Source organism: Paroedura picta, chromosome 3 (genome assembly GCF_049243985.1).
Source record: "Paroedura picta isolate Pp20150507F chromosome 3, Ppicta_v3.0, whole genome shotgun sequence".
Classification (NCBI taxonomy): Eukaryota; Metazoa; Chordata; class Lepidosauria; order Squamata; family Gekkonidae; genus Paroedura; species Paroedura picta.
The window spans coordinates 94,585,556-94,605,295 of record NC_135371.1 but is presented as its reverse complement, the minus strand read 5'-3'; the positions used below and the strand labels follow the sequence as shown (position 1 = coordinate 94,605,295).

The 19,740-nt window shown below is 43.5% G+C and overlaps 1 protein-coding gene across 4 annotated transcripts in view; it reads left to right on the top strand.

Annotated features, from left to right (window-relative positions):
• P4HA2 (prolyl 4-hydroxylase subunit alpha 2) overlaps positions 1-19,740 on the top strand; it is a 67,387-nt gene that overhangs the window by 24,832 nt on the left and 22,815 nt on the right. For all 4 annotated transcript variants that reach the window (XM_077326890.1, XM_077326889.1, XM_077326891.1 and 1 more), the window contains 4 exons: positions 4,913-5,009; positions 6,802-6,953; positions 15,062-15,199; positions 18,115-18,354. In XM_077326890.1, the coding sequence (XP_077183005.1) occupies positions 4,913-5,009; positions 6,802-6,953; positions 15,062-15,199; positions 18,115-18,354 (627 nt within the window). The remainder of the gene's footprint in view (positions 1-4,912; positions 5,010-6,801; positions 6,954-15,061; positions 15,200-18,114; positions 18,355-19,740) is intronic.

Genomic DNA, 19,740 nt, shown 5'->3' with positions numbered 1-19,740 from the left:
GATGACTTCCCCCACTGAAGTAGAATGAAACATTGGTCTTACCTGAAGATCTCTTCAGTGGCGTGAAGTCATCCACTTCCCACCAAACAACAACAAAAACACCTTGGACTACAAGGCAGAATATGAGTACAGATCTGTACAGAGGAGCTTGTTAAAAAATGGAGGGCCAGCCCATGGTCACCCACTAAGGCCACTCAAAATAATTTGAACAAGAATAGCCCTACATGAGCAAGCAGAGTCATGACCTAACCATCTGTGGATGACTTTGCCCCACTGAAGAGAAGAAACCTTCAGGTAAAACCTATGTTTCATATCCTTAACTGTAGAAATGCTCAATGAAAAAAGGACACCCAGTATTGATGAATTTTCTGGGAGCTGAACACCTGTTATGCCTCAGGCATGGAATTTTCAGAATTCAGTATTAAATCACTTTTTTTTTAAAGGCCTTAAATGAAAAGATCATTTTGCAGGTTTTATGTGACTTATAACAGTTTTGCGAGGGCAATGAAGATTTAGAAGGCTCCAGTAAACAAAATATCACATTAGACGTAATGGTAAGGTGACCAGATTTTAACACTGGTAAAGCAGGACACCATTGACCGGGGGGGGGGGGTGTTCTTGATTTAAAAATTGGTCTATATGGAGCAAGAAAATTTTTCATAGAATGCATATTATGCAAAAATAGTATTGTAATTTATATATTTTTACTTGCAACATAAGTGCAATTTGCCAGGTGCCCCAGATGTCCCTCCAAAAGTGGGATAATCTGGACACCTTAGTAATGGGCCATGTTACAAAATGACTGTTAAAATTTACTGGCATTACTTGCTGCTGAGCTTGTAAAAGTCATTGTAGTCTTGTTAACCTGGAGCTCACCCTGTGACCGTATCAAAATGCCACTTTTTCTGTTGCCTACTTCTTTGCTTCAAGACACACTTCCCTAAATGCTCTTTAAAGTAACTCTGGGTTGGGACAAAGGTCAACCCCAGACCTTGTAATTTGTGTCTATAAAATCACACACTGTTCTGTGTTGAGACCAGGTGGAATGTTAGTATGGTATCTTTTTCTGGGTATATTATTACAGTATCAGCTTTATGCCCTGTTTTCTCTAGTCTCCAAAGTTGGCTGATTATATTTATCTGTAAAACTTTATTATTAACAGTCACTTAGTCCAAGACAAACTATAATAGACATAATTTAGAAGTTGTTAAAATATGTGAACAATAAAACAAAGACCATAAATCTGTGTACAAATGTTATTCCATGAGGTTAATATGTAATTTAATAGCAGCCATACAAAATTTAGCAGTATATGCTGTAATTGGAAATTTCTCATCACTCAGCAATTTTTTCCATCTTACATTGATTTAATTCATTTTTCTTTAAAAGGGGTTCTTCATTCTCAAAAACAAAGATATCATGAAACAGACAAAAACAAGTTTGTTCCCTGAGAAATTGCCAGGAGGAACAGTTTTAAAATACCTTGGTCTCTCTCAAAATTTCTCCCTATTCTCTGGAGACTATTCTTTGTAGGTAGATTCCTCCCTTCTTGCTTTAACTGATAGTCTTCATCCAGCCTTTGTACAGCTTTTCCCCTCCTTTTGGCTAATAAATTAATATTTTCCAGTGTACCTGGGTACAGTCTACACTCAGTGATTTCTCAGCATTATAAGAGCTGCCAATCCTAAATTGATCTTAAATCGTATCCTGTCCTGGATCTGCAAATGTTATTAATTTCACTACAATTACTGGTGCTGTCTACCACACCCAAAGTGAGCATTGCACAGAAACTGGGAAAACCAGTTTTCAGGGCAGCTTGTTAGATTACTATTTTAAAAAATGAACTCAATTTTACCGTGTTCCCTTAATTTTTCAAAAAGAAATTGCCAAGAGCAGCTGATAAAGAAAAAAACCCTGCATATTCTATAATTCTTAGACTAAGATAAAGCAGGAAAACTGTCCGCTAAAATGGAAAGTGAAAGCCACTTTAAGACTCTCCCCTTTCAGTTTCAGTAGGCCATGCCAGCCTGAAACTGACCAATGACAATTTAATGGTGGAACCTGATGTGGGGGGGGGGGGGGGGAGAAAATCTGATGGAGGAACTGTATATGCTCACAGAAGACTGTGAAACAGGTACAGATTTCTCAGATAAAATGGAGAAAATCCGCTCTCATATCTTGAAGGGAAAGTGGATTGGCTTGAAGGTAGAGCCTGAAAGTTGGACAAATGGTGCAGATAGTGGTGGTGGGGGGAAGGGGAATCACATTGGAGTGGAAAACGCCATCAAATGCAGATTTATATTTTGTAATAATTTAAACACATTAATTTCAAAATGTCAGTGTGTTATGAACCCTGGAAAATCTCCTACCTTGAATTTGAGTGGCTCCAGTGCATGAATCAGAATCACACAGAGCTGGAAAAGACCACAAAGGGCCATCCAGGCCAACCCCTACCTTCTTGGGGAACTAAAAATCACACTTCTGAAAGGTCCTCATCCTATCTCCTTTTAAAACCTCCCAACAAAGGAGACTCCCAATACCCTCAGAGTTAGCATATTCCATCAATGAAATCTCAGTCAGAAAATGCTTTCCGGTATTTAACTGGAACTTCCTTTCCCATAATTTGTGTCCATTTCATCTAGCCCTTGTCTCTAAAACTGCAGCAAACAAATTAGGCCTTGTCATCTACATAGGAGCTAACCAATTTAGTATTCCTGTAACTGACAAAAATAGGTTCAGACAGATAGCTGAGTTGGTTTGAAGCAGCAGAAAGAAGTTTGAGTCCAGTGGCATCTTTATGATTCTGGGTATAAGCTTTCATGTGCATGCACACTATTTTGCATGTACACAAAAGCTTATACCCAGAATAAAACTTCGTGGGTCTTAAAGGTGCCACTGGGATCAAGGTTTGAGCCTTAGAGGTGAGTGGTATATAAATGTAATAAACAAACAAGCAAGCATGTTCAACAGCTCCTCACAAGAATGCCTTGTTATTTCATGGTAATTTACATCTGGGTGAGTCTTTAAAAAAATTAAGTAGAGAGATCTCTTCACTCTAGAACTGTTCACTGTATCTCCTGAATTTTAAAATCTTTTTTTTAAAGACACAAATGGGCTTTTTTCTATATAAAAAAACCCTTGAAGTTTGACTATTCTTCTCCTTAATCCCATTTCCTTTATGGAGTTTTCAAAGGAATGAGATTGCCCCAATATTTTAAATCCATAAACAGGCTTAATTTTCAGGAGTGCCATGACAATGATTAAAGCTATTCACTGTGCTTTCTTGATGGTATTATAGTTAACAAAGTAAGCAAGTGAACTTGCTAATATTCAAATTACTGTAACAGAAAACAGAACCTATCCCGGGCTATATTAAACAATTCCACAATAAATACAAATAAACGTTTCTTATCTCTTCTTATATATTTATGTGTATAAGCACAACCAGAACGGCCTCTAGATTACACCGTTTTCAATTTTGTTTTCCTCAGTGGTTGTCCTTCTAAAATACAAAAGCATACAATTAATACAGGCTTATCAACCATTTTTACAAAACAGAAGAGAACATATTTAACTGAACATAGTCATTATTCTAGTCTACAATAGTACATACATAATTTTTATAAACATACAGTCATTGTTTCTTTAATATATATATAAATCAAAAGCCAGCTTTTTGGCTATTATCGTAAAACTTATAAAAATTATAAAAATTATACTAAATTTCGTGGAATATTCAAATTACTTCTGAAAACTTGCTTCCAGCTGCTTGAACTTTAACTGATCTGGTAAAAGGTATTGTGTATATTTCTTCACAGGACTTTGTTAAGAAGGGAACCAGCAAAAAAGTTACTTAAGAAAATTTCCTTCTCTTGACACTGAGACTTTAGAAACTTATTCTGCCTGTATTAAGCATGGTGGCCAGCCTCCACGTGGGGCCTTGATATCTCCCATAATTACAACCAGTCTCCAGGTGACAGAGTTCAGTTTCCACTGGAGGACATGGGTGATTTGGAGGGTGGGCTCTATGGCGTTATATTGCTGCTGAGAATCCCTCCTGCCTTTAAACCTTACCCTCCATGGTTTTACCCCCAGATCTCCAGGTATTTCCAAGCTTAAGAGTTGGCACCCATGGTATTACTGGAACTATGTAGCTGTCAGGAACCAAGCAGTTGAGACCCAGCGAACTCACTCCACAGACATCATTCTCAGGCTTCAGGGTGAAGCTTTAAGTAAAAGTCTTTATTGAGAAAGTCAGCATCAAGAGTCTGTACTTGGCACATGCTCACAGACAGGAATTATTGACAGACACCAAAGAAGGGGGTGGTATGACTTATATACCTGGGCCGTGGGAAAGGGGCAATAGAGCTGCCTGAGGTGAGAATTGGGCATTCACACAGGAAAATGGGATCAGAGTGTTCTTTGACATGAGAAAGTGATAAAGTGGTTCAAACATCTGTTGTTTAGCCTATCCAGGGAGTACTGCCATGAAGGGAGATAGCGAGGAGCCGCGGAAGCAGGATGACTCTTTTAATTGCAAGCGGAGGCAAGGGGAAGGGTTGGTACTCCTGAGCCTGACTGAGATGCCAGAGTGGAGTGGGAGTTCCGGGAGTAATAGGAAATAAACAACTTGTAAAATAAGTTGATGTCAGTAGCATAGGAACCAGGGGTTGATGTCAGTAGCATAATAGCCTGGAACCAAACTAATGTTTTCACAGGCAAAAAGACCTCTATGTGCAGAGCATGATTTTCCATTCTCTTTTCACATGAAAGCCTGAAGCATCCCTGAAATTCATTACCCTGGTTCAAACCCAATTAATTAACCTTTCTTGCTTAATTCCCCCCCTTAACCTTTAGTGTATGGGGGGGGGGGAGTCAATCAGTAATAATATTTGACTTTCTTTTATTTAAGGCCAGATGACCGACCTGATTTATGCAGAAAAAGATCTGGTACAGTCGTTAAAGGCATATATTCAAGAAGAAGAGACAAAGCTATTAAAAATTAAAAGGTAAAATGATGTGGCAAATCTTTACCTTCTCCTTTGAACATTGAAGTGTCATGACAATTCAAATGCCTATTATTCTAACTGGTGTAAGGAAACAATGTATGAAGCAGCCTTCAGGGCTCTTTATTACATTCTCCTGTATGAATGCTCCTCGGTCTAGACCAGGGACTCCCCCCAGTCCTCCTCGCGCCTGCCTGTTAACATATGTGGTGATACCACTTCTGGTGACATGATATTTCCAGGGGCGTGACAGGGAGGTGTGACTAGCTGACACCACTTCCGGGGCTACTAGAAGCTTTGAAAATTATTTCAGGGGTTCCTCCATGGTCAAAAGTTTGAGAAAAAGGCTGGTCTAGACTGGATTGAATGCTACTCACCATTTGCCCTTCCTCTATTTGGTTACTCAGTGGTACTGTCACTGCAACTGGTTTCATTTATTTAGAGTATATCTGAAATTGCTTTTCTGGCTTTCCAGACACACAAGGCAATTTACAATTCATACAAATGTCATTTTATTACAGTGATACTCAAGCCCAACAAAAATGTGTTGATATTCCATTGGCTTAATATTTTCTAGTTCTTATCCTCAGTGTGATAATTAAATGTAAGCTGGGTAAAGAATGGCTTCAAATTTAGGATTATCTGTTAATTAAATTGTTAGTACTCATAACCTTAATTTATTTTCACTTTGGGAAGCATCATCATGTATCTTCTCTAAATTTAACTCCCAAGCAAATGACATCAAAGCTTATAGACAAGAGCTTTTTTTGTCTCTTTACATTGTGTTTGGTTTCATTTCATGTATCTTTAATGTGATGAATAACCACATATAGATCACTTTAGCTGGAATATTTATATAGTGTTTAAATAAGCTAGAAGAGCTAGACGAGAGGCAGGCTGCAGTTCCATATATAGTTCCATTAAAGAACGGGCTAAAATAATTATTTTGATGTGCTAGTTTTTGTGTGATGCAATCACTATTCTTCCCAGCTTTCCAACTATTTATCTCAGTGTGTCATTTTGAGCAGCAGTTACAGTCTCATTTACCACTTTGCACTCTTATTGTTGAGTAATTAGGTTGCTGGAAATTGTCTCAGATATCCATGAAGAATTGGCCAGAGTCTTTTTCATTTTTAAATGGAGAAAACATTTTATGAAATTAAGTTTCTCATACTCATCTTTCTTGATAGTTCAACTCCCTACATCAGATGTTGTCCCCATTGGCATGTTGGCATAGCTCTGCATCTTGGCTCTCCTTAATATTGCTACAGCTTCATGTACTTCATTCTTGCAGCTCATGAGGTTTAAAGCCATCCTGCCCTAGACTATTTCTTGCAGTTAGCAAATATTTCAGACCAGAGAAAAGGCCTAATGAATCCCTTGTCAGGAGGAACATGCTGTAACTATCTTTCAGTAGCACACACTTGTCAGTTTAGGGAGCTTATCACTGATACAGGAGCAGTCATATATATGAACTCAGTGGCGTTTCTGCACCTATGCAAGAGAAGCATGTGTGACATCAGACAATAGTGCGCTCAACCCCATTGGTATCTGTGTAATGACTTGTGAAAAGGTTGTGAGAAATTAACTGCTATGATTCACTCTGCAATTAGCGAAATATGAAAAGTGCTAAGATCACAGTAGCTATAGGCAAGACAGAAATGAGAATGAAGAATACATCCCTAATAAATGTGAGGGCCTTTGGATAAATATGGGGTTTACCAACTCTGCACTTAGTATGAAACAGCGAAGAGTCAATTTTGGCTTATTTTCTGCACTTGTTTTATTTTTCAAGTTGGGCTGAGAAGATGGAATCCCTAACTATCAAATCCACTTCCGATCCAGAAGGTTATCTTGCACACCCAGTCAATGCCTATAAACTGGTTAAACGTCTGAACACAGAATGGCTGGCGCTAGAGAATCTCGTCCTCCAGGATTCAACAAAGGGTGAGGACCTTGATAAAATTCAAGTTCAGTAGTGCTTTAAAAGACCAGCAAAATTTTCCAGGGGGATAAGCTTTTGTGACTTAAAACTCACTTTGTCAGATACAAATGAAAACAAAGCTCTACCAGCCTTATATTGTATCAGAAGGTGGCGGAGGTGTTACAAAAAAGGGCCAGCTGGAGTCAGGTTGCAGAAGCACAATGCAAAATGTCCTCAGCTTGATTTGAGTGAAGATATATTTGTAGTGTTGGGAAATGCTGTTTTATTGGTTTTTAAGTTGCAATTGGACTTGAATTTTTTAAACTACTATGGACTTCAGTGCTACTCTGTTGAAATTGACAGGCTGAACAAATTCAGGACTAACTTTCCATTACAGGAAAATATACATAGAGCCCTTACTCCCCCGCCCTTAAACAATTTGGGAGTGTGTGATTGAGAGTAAAGAGGTGTGTGTGGGGGGGAATACTTAATCATCTCGCCTGTCCTTATTCATCTTCTGATCACATGTTTAATCACCTTGCAGCATTTCAGATGTTTAATTTAATTCAGATGTCCTGCTCACCTGTGCTAAGTTTATCCACCTAAAAGGTTCCAATGCATGTTTAATTTAATTTAGGTTGATAAAGTTAGCATAGGTGAACAGGAAATGGATAAAGACCTCCTTCTATTGAAACTACTTTTCCAAGGTGTGCATGGGCTCAGACAACTGAGAGCACGTGGAGAGAGCTACTGGGGAGAGTTGCTGCTGACCAGGTGAGGCTATTGTGCTGCCTGGGTGAGGTGATTGCTGGGTAATTGTTGGGAGGATTAAAAAGGGCTGCTCCTCGCCAGAGGCAGAGCTCAGACAACTGAGAGCACGTGGAGAGAGCTACTGGGGAGAGTTGTTGCTGACCAGGTGAGGCTATTGTGCTGCCTGGGTGAGGTGATTGCTGGGTAATTGTTGGGAGGATTAAAAAGGGCTGCTCCTCGCCAGAGGCGCGAGCCTTTGGCGAGAGACAAAGGGGTCTTGGCCTGTGGCTCTTAGCCTGGGGTTCTTCGCCGAGCAATTAGAATCAGTAGATTATATCAGTAGATTATATTTCCCTAGTACTAGACATTACAATGGACCTCCAGGACACTCATCCCATCATCTGCAGTGAGTGTGACATGATTGCCTTCCTCCCAGAAGACAAGATGGACTACAGCTGCCCCAAGTGTAAACTGCTAAGACATTTGGAGGAAAAGATTAGGAGATTAGAAAACAGAATTATTACTCTGACCCAAAGTAAGGAAGGGGAGGAGTTCATAGACCAGAGCCCTGCAACTCGGAATAAAGACAATACAACTAGTCATGAAGAGGATAAGGAGATTGACCATAATAGGGAGCCTCTGCAGACAGTTCGGAAAAAGACTGAACGGCGAAGGGCGAGACAGTTCTCGGGGCCTTTGGAGTTCCAGAATAGATTTCAGGCCCTTGCAGAGGAGGTGCAAGGGTCAACAAGGGAAGAGGTCCCAAAACAAAGTCCAAGACAAAGGGAAGAGGCCACGGGGACAGAAGGAAATGGAGTTGAGAAAAAAAAAAGGAGAGTACTGGTAATTGGAGACTCCCTGCTAAGAGGAATGGATCGCCATGTGGCTGGGCCCGACCCCCTAACCCGAGAGATGTGTTGCTTGCCAGGGGTGAAAATTAAAGATGTTTCAGAACGGCTGCCCAAACTCCTCAAATCTATGGATCGCTACCCATTTGTGATGGTCCATGTGGGAACAAATTACATATCCCTGAATACCATCGCTCCTATTTAAAAAGACTATCAAGATCTGGGGAGGAAGCTCAAGCAAATGGGGGCACAAGTGGTATTCTCTTCAATTGTGCCTGTCAAGGGAAGAGGAATGCGTCGGGAGAGGAAGATAATGGAGGTGAATCAGTGGCTGCGTAGTTGGTGCCGGCAGGAGAGATTTGGTTTCTGGGACCATGGGATAGGCTTTCTTGAGGAAGGCCTACTAGCACCTGATGGACTGCACTTATCAAAACTGGGGAAGAATGTGTTTGGCAGGAACCTGGGGAGATTCATCAGGAGAGCTTTAAACTAAAGCCACTAGGGGAAGGAGACGATCAACATAGGGAGTGTATGGAAGGAAAATGATCGGAGGCAGTCCAACCGGCAAGGCCAGCTCATAGGGAACCAAAAGTAAAAGGATTCAGATGTCTTTATACTAACGCCCGAAGCATGGGCAATAAAAAGGAAGAGCTGGAACTTCTCATGCTGATGGAAAGGTATGATCTAGTAGGTATCACAGAAACTTGGTGGAATGATTCTCATGACTGGAATGTAATGGTGGATGGATATGAACTGTTCAGAAAAAACAGAATAGATCGAAGAGGTGGAGGAGTGGCACTGTATGTGAGGAAAGGGCTTACCTGTCAGGAAATTCTAGTGAAGGAGAGCATATCTACAGTGGAAAGCATCTGGGTGAAAATAAGCGAGGGGAAAACAAACAGTGTGGTGGTTGGTGTCTGCTACCGACCGCCTGACCAACGAGAGGATGTGGATGCTGCACTTTGTGAGCAGCTTGAGCAAATATCCAAGCGGCAGGACCTTGACATCATGGGTGACTTCAATTTCCCAGATGTCTGCTGGGAAACAAACTCTGCGAAGCGTCCTCAGTCATGCAAGTTTCTGACCTGCCTGGCTGACAATTTCATTTATCAAATGGTAGATGAACCCACAAGAGGTTCAGCCATACTGGACTTAATACTGACCAACACGCAAGAGTTGGTGGATGAGTTGAAGGAGGTGGGGACCCTAGGGGGAAGTGACCATGTCCTCATAGAATTCCTTTTGAGATGTGGAGCCAAGGAAGCTTGTAGCCAAACGCGGATGTTGGATTTTCGTAGGGCAAACTTTAATAAACTCAGAGACATGATGAGTGTCATACCATGGACGAGAATGCTGGAAGGGAAAGGAGCATGTGAAAGGTGGGCGCTACTCAAACAAGAGCTATTGCATGCTCAATCAATGACTATCCCAGAAAGACGAAAACACTGCAGGAGCTCTAAGAAGCCTATTTGGATGAACAGAGAACTTCAAGAGGAACTAAGAAAGAAAAGGAAAATGTTCAGGAAATGGAGGGAAGGACAGAGCTCTAAAGAAGAGTACCTACAGGTTACTAGGCACTGTAGATCAATCATCAGAAAGGCCAAAGCTGAGAGTGAGCTAAGATTGGCCAGGGAAGCCCATTGTAACAAGAAAAGATTTTTCAGTTTTGTGAGGAGCAAATGTAAAGTAAAGGAGGCAATAGGCCCACTGTTGGGTGCGGATGGACAAACTCTAACGGAAGATGCAGAGAAAGCAGAAAGGCTTAGTGCCTATTTTACATCTGTTTTTTCCCACAGGTCAAAGTGTTTAGGCACATCTAGAGATGGCCATAGCCAAAGGACAGTGTCTGGGTGGCAGGTTAACATGGATAGAGAGGTTGTCGAGAGGCATTTAGCTGCACTGGATGAGTTCAAATCCCCTGGTCCGGATGAAATGCACCCGAGAGTACTCAAAGAACTTTCCAGAGAACTTGCACAGCCCTTGTCCATCATCTTCGGAACCTCTTTAAGGACTGGAGATGTCTCGGAGGACTGGAAGAGAGCAAATGTTATTCCGATCTTCAAAAAAGGGAGGAAGGATGACCCGGGAAACTACAGACCAGTGAGTCTGACCTCTGTTGTGGGGAAGATAATGGAGCAGATATTAAAGGGAGCAATCTGCAAACATCTGGAGGACAATTTGGTGATCCAAGGAAGTCAGCATGGATTTGTCTCCAACAGGTCCTGCCAGACCAACCTGGTTTCCTTTTTTGACCAAGTAACAGGTTTGCTGGATCGGAGAAATTCAGTTGATGTCATTTACTTGGATTTTAGTAAAGCTTTTGACAAGGTTCCCCATGATGTTCTGATGGATAAATGGAAGGACTGCAATCTGGATTTTCAGATAGTTAGCTGGATAGGGAATTGGTTAGAGAACCGCACTCAAAGAGTTGTTGTCAGTGGTGTTTCATCAGACTGGAGAGAGGTGAGTAGCGGGGTACCACAGGGCTCGGTGCTCGGCCCGGTACTTTTTAACATATTTATTAATGATCTAGATGAGGGGGTGGAGGGACTACTCATCAAGTTTGCAGATGACACCAAATTGGGAGGACTGGCAAATACTCCGGAAGATAGAGACAGAGTTCAACGAGATCTGAACACAATGGAAAAATGGGCAAATGAGAACAAGATGCAATTTAATAAAGATAAGTGTAAAGTTCTGCATATGGGTCAGAAAAATGAAAAGCATGCCTACTGGATGGGGGATACGCTTCTAGGTAACACTGTGTGTGAACGAGACCTTGGGGTACTTGTGGACTGTAAACTAAACATGAGCAGGCAGTGTGATGCAGCGGTAAAAAAGGCAAATGCCATTTTGGGCTGTATCAACAGAGGCATCACATCAAAATCACAAGATGTCATAGTCCCATTGTATACGGCACTGGTCAGACCACACTTGGAGTACTGTGTGCAGTTCTGGAGGCCTCACTTCAAGAAGGACGTAGATAAAATTGAAAGGGTACAGAGGTGAGCGACGAAGATGATCTGGGGCCAAGGGACCAAGCCCTATGAAGATAGGTTGAGGGACTTGGGAATGTTCAGCCTGAAGAAAAGGAGGTTGAGAGGGGACATGATAGCCCTCTTTAAGTATTTGAAAGGTTGTCACTTGGAGGAGGGCAGGATGCTGTTTCTGTTGGCTGCAGAGGAGAGGACACGCAGTAATGGGTTTAAACTTCAAGTACAACGATATAGGCTAGATATCAGGAAAAAGTTTTTCACAGTCAGAGTAGTTCAGCAGTGGAATAGGCTGCCTAAGGAGGTGGTGAGCTCCCCCTCACTGGCAGTCTTCAAGCAAAGGTTGGATACACACTTTTCTTGGATGCTTTAGGATGATTAGGGCTAATCCTGCGTTGAGCAGGGGTTTGGACTAGATGGCCTGTATGGCCCCTTCCAACTCTATGATTCTATGGGCCATAAAGGCCTTTTTGTAGTATGTGGTTGCTCCTCTCAGAGTTGCACGGTCATCTCAGCTGAAGCTCCTGAGGTTGGTTCCAATCTGGATTTGCTGTAGGTAGATGAGTTTCATAGGCAAGCAATAACGGGTGTTTCTTGCAGAGAACATTTAAACTGTGAGTGAACTCACTTGTCTCCAAGTTTGCAGGGAGCACTACTCAGAAATATCTGCCCCTATCATAGCAGGATGCTTAGCCTGGAACCTCCAAACATTTTATTATAGCTCCTGCATGTCAGCCATTTTGTGATGTGTTACCTCTCATTGCAACCATTTAGTGGTGGAACCCACTACTCTCTCCTCAAGTGAAGATGGGATGATTCTGTCATTTTCTTAATATGTGTGAGTAATGTACCTTATTATTCCAAGCATGACTTTTAAGCAGGGTTCTTCTTGCCCCCTATCATAGTGTCCAGTATTGGGTTGTACAAGCTGCTGTTGTGATATGTAAACTTTAACAATTTAGTGTCATTTTTGTGCACAAACTGCCCTTGATACTTTTAATATTTGACCTTAGTGAACTATTGTGGTACACAGCAATCAAACTGCTATCCAGATGTCATCTGGAAAAGGTTTTGACCTGTAGAACCAAGAGTCAAGAATTGCTGAGAAAAGCTTTATATATAATTTATCATTCATGTGTTCTTCAGTAAATGTTTTATATAATAAACTGGAGACAACTTTCAGTGAGAACAGCTTGCTTTCTTAATGCTTTGGGAGGAAATGTTTTTTTTTTCTCAGAACTAGACCATATTTCTTCTTCTCTTAGGTTAAAAGTTTAGAGGCTTTGGAGTATATGTTATTTCCATGCAGGAATTGTAGCATATGTCGATATGGTTTTCCAAATGAAAATGGCAATCTTTGAAAGTGTCAGAAGCATGCCTATCTTTTCTTGAGGGATGGGGCTGGAATTGCCGAAGTGAGGATGGAAGAGTTCTCAGGACAATCAGTGCTCCATCCTTCCACCACTTTTTAGGTTTTGGCCATGTGTGAGTGAATCTTGGGAGTGGAGCCAGGCCTGTCCCATTGTCTGCTGAGAACTTCTTGTTCTTGGAGTTCTTTTTCTTCCATAGATGTCAGTAAAATTTGGCTATGCACAATCTTTGTTGGATAACAGCTCTTAGTATAAGGGGAGGGGAATTTGGCACTCTATTCTGTTAAGTCTTTCAAACAGATTCTTTGTTTCTTGTTATTTTCAGTCACTGGAGGGTGTGCTGTTTGACTCATGCAACATTATTCTAAGACAGGCTTTCTCAACCAGGGTTTCATAGAACCCATTGATTTCTTGATGGCCCTGGAAAGTTTTCCCAAATGGGTGGGAGTTAATTTAATATATTTTTTAAATGCGTTAAACATTTATCTGGTGATATCACTACATATGGTCATGTTGACCTCCTCTCCCAAAGTGGCCAATGATGGGCCTGGATGGAATGGGAAGGGGGAGGGGCCCTGGGTGGGTGCGTATACAGCTAAGCTTCCCAGCCATATTCTGTATGATTGCAACACTTCTGAGATTTCTCAAAGCCTGAAGAATGTTTCGGGGGGTTCTCAATGGTAAAAAAAAAGAAGATGTACTACTTTCCGTCCTCAAAACCCATTTTCCGTGTGTGGCCTTTGTGTCTAGTCCATCTCCATTCCCAGCCATAATCAAAACTCTTTGCCACGATTCTTCTTTCTGTTTTTTCTCCTTGTACCTAACTTAGACTGTAAGTTCTGTTGCTATCAAGCTTCTGGTTTGGTTGTCTTTCTATCACCCCTCACCTTCATCTTTATGTAGGACCAGCTTCTGCTCTCCTTGTCTTCACATATACCTAGTAAGCATTGTCCATTATAATGGCAATGCTGATAGCTGTGCTGCCAAGCAGAGTTCATTTACCTTGTGTGATATTACTCATTGACATTGCAGACTTAGAAACCCGGGGGGGGGGGGGGGGCTAAGTGTCCAAAGCTCCTGTGCAAATTTTAAAGAACAATGTAGGGGTCACTGGGTTAGCACTGAACTCAAAGTTTACACTTGGCAGAACATTTCAAGGCTTATGGCATCATGTCATGAATATGAGTGGTGTTGTAGAACTTAAATATATCCTAATAAATACGGCATTAAGTTTAGGCTAGTGCCTGTTGCCAGGCAGCCCATAGCTGAATCTTTGTACAATCCTTCTTAATCACACAGGGTGAATTCTGGTTTTGCTTTTACTTGAGGCATTATCAGGCTAACAAAACAGTGGTGTGTAAAGAACATATAAAATCAGAATGCATATTTGCAGTGCTGCTACCTTTTGGATGGATTAAGATGGTCAGCACGCCCCCCCCCCCCGGTACATTAATTAAGAAACAGGATTGATTAATGCAGTCAATGTATAGGAGGTTCCATGGCTCCCATGCTCACAGGTATGTATAGTGGGAAAGGGTTTCTGGAGCAGTATTGGTGGATGTTGCGAGGCAGCACTCTGTCTCTGGGGATTCCCTTTTTATTTATTATCTCAAGTTTTCACGTATTTATTTTAATTTGGTTTATGCTAGACTTTTACCTTTTTTCTACTTTATTCAGTTTCTATATTTGCTTATTTTCCCCCTTTTATCTTCATTTTGTAGAGTCAGGGTTCAAGTCTCCCTTCCTTCCTCTGTGGGGTACGGGCATGGTATGAGTAATGGGGAAGTGTGGTGCTCCTGGAATCCAGATTCCAGATTTGGGATCCAGATTCCTTGAGGCCCCTGTGAATGACCCTGTCCCTTTGTATGAACCCATCTTGTGGCCCTGGCAGATATTTCTGTCCATTACTTAAATTTACTTCTACTTGCTTCCCAGTGCACAACTTACTCTTGATGGCTTCAGACTGTTTAGTTGTTTATTCTTCATCTTCCAGCTAAATTCCATTTCTATAGTTTAGAGTGCCTGATGAGATCATTGTTCAAATTTAGATTTCGGCTTTTTGAATCTAACAGTGAAACAAAGCACATGTTCCCAATTGTAGATTGGTGTGGTAAGGATTAAATGCATCTGAGGCACGGTGTTAACTGTTTCCGGTCTTGTTCATATAAAGGCTTCATTACAAATCTCACGATTCAGCGTCAGTTCTTCCCCAATGAAGAAGATGAGACAGGAGCTGCCAAGGCATTAATGCGCTTACAGGACACATACAAGCTGGACCCCGAAACAATTTCCAAAGGAGAATTTCCAGGTGATGATGACTTGACTGGATTGCCTAAGTATTTTTGGTACCCTTTTGTTTTGGGTATTCCATTAACACCAGCAACAATTGTGTGAGCCACAAAACATTCATGCTGTTTTCTACAGCTTGCTTCCTTTCAATCCAGGAATGTTTATGGTAGTATTGTACCAATTTGTTTTTGCATGCTAGCTCAGAGTTGTTGATCTAGAAAGCAATTTGAGGTCACCTCATAGCATTACAGAAAGAACAAGAATTTGGCAAGCTGCGAACATTTAAATGGTAGCTGAAATTTGCATGCCTTTATCAGAAACTTTTGAAACAAGGTAAGTAACTCAGAATCAGATTTTGTGCTGAATATAAATGTGTTTTACTTTAAGTCATTTACATTTTAATTCTGGTATCCAAGTCTGTACAGAATAAGAACAATGTCAGGAGACTAACAACTATAAATGTACCTTCAATACCTAGGAATTGTGACTAGGGATGTAAAGGTCAATTCAATTTAGTCCCAAGAAACCTAAATCAATGCCAGTTTTCTTTTTTTGGGGGGGGGGCTAAGAACCCCTATGCCCAACCACGATTCCCCCATGTAAAGCAGGTGATTTGGTATCCTCAAAGGCTGGCTCCAAGCCATTCCAGCAATCCTTTTCACTTCCCTCCATTTGGAAGAAGGGGGAAGCGAAAGGGAGACCTGGCCAATTTAAACTTAACAGCTTGACTGGTCCGCTGGTCAGCTGTTAAGTTTAAATGATCACTAGCCATTTAAACCCTTCCCTTTTCTTCCCCTGCCTTCCAAAGGGGGGGGGGGTGAAAGGGACTGCTAGCCTTCATACTGTCTTCTACACTGTCTAAGTGATCCAAGGAGTGGCTTCTCTCCACAGATCAGCTATTTGTTGGACTGTGTGGGGGGAGGGTAGTTCAAACCAACCCTCCCCACACAGTCTGAATTGATCCCAGGGAGAGAAGCCCCTCTGCATGATTAGTTGTTTGTCAGGCTGTGGGGGCCCCCAGTCAACCTCTTTCCCTGCACAACCCAAGCAGTCCACAGAAAGGATATTCTCCATGGATCAGCTGTTTGTCAGATTGTGAGGGGAGGAATGGTTCAAACCGGTTCCCCTGGCAGACTCCCAAGGCATCCCGCCAAGAGAGTTATCTCAGTGGAATCAGCTGTTTGGTGGGGCCGAGCCATTTAAATGTCCCTTTAAATGCCCCAGAGGTTTCCCGAATCTTGCCAGTTTGTATACTAATACCAGTATTGGTATCTGGGTATAGCAGAATGTACTGATTTGGGGGTGGGGGGCATTAGTTTTTCCACACTCCTAGTTGTGACTGATTTGCTTCTACAAAGCAAAAGATATTGGGCCTTGACATATCTACCAAATTTGTATCTCACCTTCTATCTAATGAAAGTCATAGCTAGGGATGTATGCTCAGATATATTCAGCGCAAATATATACCTTATTGGAGTGAGGGTTATATATTTGGGATCCAGATTGATATTTGGGGATTTTAGCAATTCCAGTATTCTTATTCCAATTATTTGGGAATATCTGGGGCCAAGTGGTTAGGAAGCCTTGGCCTCTGATTCCTTCCCATGGCCAGCCTAGGAAGCCAGTGATACTCACTTTGTGGCTTTGGGGCCACAAGTGGTCCTTCTGAGCCCTATTCCCCAGTGTGGCACAGACCTGTCCCATTTTCAGAAAAGTGGGCTAGGCCCTTGCTGTGTGAGGCTTGTTGTTTGTAGTTAGTTCCCACCTTTAGACAGCCATCACCTGAGAAAATGTCAGCTGTGGTCCTCCCTGAGGTGTAGGCCTCATGCCAGAGATTGCTCTTTTGTTTGAGGATAATTGTGAATATGGCTCACCACAAAGTGAGCACCACTGGACTAGTGCATACTGCTTAAATTCCCAGATACTATGTTTATTCTCTTTCATTGATTTGGGATTCAAGAACCTGCTTTCAAGGAGGAACTTTTAATTCCTGTTCTGGTATGAAGCTCATTAGAAAATTGTCACGGGAGTGATGATGTTAACACCAAGTCATTGACATATTGGTGTGTTCTAATTAAGCCTTGAGTATGTGCACTCTAGCCCATTCATTGCTCCCTTGTTCCTCTTTTTTGTGTGCTCTCAGATTTAGTTCTTTCCTGTATAGTCCTCCAGACAAAGATTCCAACCACAGCTTGAAGCTCACTTGATTCAGTAAGGGCAAACAATCATTTTTGTGTCCTGATCTTATGGCAAACTATAGTTTGTGCTAAAGAGGCTTGGAGGATTTTCATGTTCTCTGCTTTTGTCTTCATTCTTCTCCTCTGCCATGCAGACTGATGTAAGCACTGTGATCGGAGATCATTACTTTACTTCTTGAACAATGGCTTCTTCTCCCATATAGTGCTCATGTCTTGACTCTGAATGGCAACAGGGAATGTGTGTTTTTACTCTTGCTCCTTTCTGTTGATTGTGAAAGACATTATGCTTGGCTCTCTCTCTCTCTCTCTCTCTCTCTCTCTCTCTCTCTCTCTCTCCCTCTCTCTCTCTCCCTCTCTCTCTCTCCCTCCTTCTCCCTCCCTCCCTCCCCCTCCCTCCCTCCCTCCCCCTCTCTCCCTCCCTCCCTCCCTCTCTCTCTCCCCCTCCCTCCCTCCATGTTTAATGTTGTAGAGTAGGGCAGCAGGGAACAGTGTTCAAAATCTACTGTTTTTTCCTGCATATTTCAATAGCTTCCCTTGTATTCGGGCACACATCCTTCCCCTCCTGTCATCCTCTCTTTTGCTGCTCTACGTTTTCACATGCAGCACCCCTCAGATGAAAAGAGGAATGACAGCATGTTGTATATGAACACAATAACTAGAAATGACTGCAGTGCTTGGGAAACTCAACTAAGTGCTCAATTTTAATGTATACTTATATTTATCTTTCTAAATTTAGGAACAAAATACAAATCCTTCCTCACAGTGGACGATTGCTTCGGCATGGGGAAAACAGCGTATAATGATGGAGATTATTACCACACAGTGCTGTGGATGCAGCAAGCACTGAAACAGCATGACAGCAGTGAAGAGGCAACCATCTCTAAAGTGGAAATTCTAGACTACCTCAGCTATGCAGTATTTCAGCTTGGTGATATACTTCGGGCTATGGAGCTCACCAGGCGTCTAGTTTCCCTTGGTAAGAAGCTTGTACTTAGGAAAATTTGCCTCATCTTGGACAAGGCTCTATCTTTAAACCGCCCGTGGCGCCGCGGGCGCCACGGACTAAATAAATGGTTAAGGGCTTGCTAGGTGGGATTTGTCCGTGATGAGGAAGGGTCCGGATTGGACCCTTCCTCACGACAGACAATCGGAGGGACCAATCGGCAGGCGCAAAGCGCCTGCTGATTGGTCCCTCCGATTCCCAGCCCCAGCAAATGCGAGCCGCGTGCAGCGCGGCTCGCAGTTGCTCCTGGCCTGATGCGGCGAGAGGCGCAAAGCGCCTCTCGCCGCATCAGGCCGCCACCCGAGGGAGCCCCCGGGGGCTCCCTGCCTGGCGGCCTGACACATCATGTAGCAATAAGCTCGGAAGGGAGACCCCCCTCTCTCCATCCCCCCCCGCCCGAAGGGGAGGGCGGTGGTGGCAGCAGCGCCGGGACTTTCCTCTTTCTGCTCCCCCTCCGGACCTTCCTCTTGCCAGAGCGCTCTATTTTTTGTAAAGAACATTTTTGGGATTATTTTTCTACATCTACGCGTGCATGGTGAAGAAGCCCATCGTTGTCACCAGCAACCAACACACCCGCCCGTGCAGCCGAGCACGGCCAAAAAACCCCCAGCCAAAGGGCTACGATGACTGACGAGAGCTCCGACGTTCCCAGAGAGTTGCTGGGTAAGCACGTCCGTCGTCTGCCCCCCCCTTCCCTTGGCGTGCTCAAGTGCTGGAGCCTTTGAAGGGGGGGGAGGAGGAAGCGTCGCGTCGCGCCAAGAGACGGGGGTGGGGGTGTCAAGGGGGTGTCAAGTGGGCGTCCCTGCCCTCCTGCGTGTCCCTTGGGGGAAAGGCGTGGCTGGAAGGTGGCCTGGGCTCGCTTGCTCCGGGAAGGTGGGCTTCGGGGCGGGGAGGGGGCGCTCTTGCAGGCAGAGATGGCGGGGCTCTGAATTGCCCGCGATGGCTGGCAGCCGAGGCCAGAAGGAAGCGCCGCGGAGGGCTGGGCGCCTGCAACCCCGCGAAGAGAAAGCGGGTTCAAGCCTCCCGAGGGCATGTCGGGATGAAAGACGCTGGCTCTGGAACGGCAGCGCCGCCCTGCCTCCCTGGCCTGCGCCGTTTTAACAGCAGCAGCAGAAGAGGTGGGCTTCCCAGCCCCAGCAACTGCTGCTCCCGGCCTGACGCCTCTCGCCGCGTCAGGCCGCCGTCCGGGGGCTCCCTGCCTGGCGGCCTGACGCGGCAAGAGGCGCTTTGCGCCTCTCGCCGCATCAGGCCGCCGCCGCCGAAAGAACGCCGCCCAGGGCAGCCACCGCCCCATCGGACCGCCGCCGCCGCCGGAAGAACACCGCCGACGGAGCACCCACCCACAGTGAGTCCCTAGCG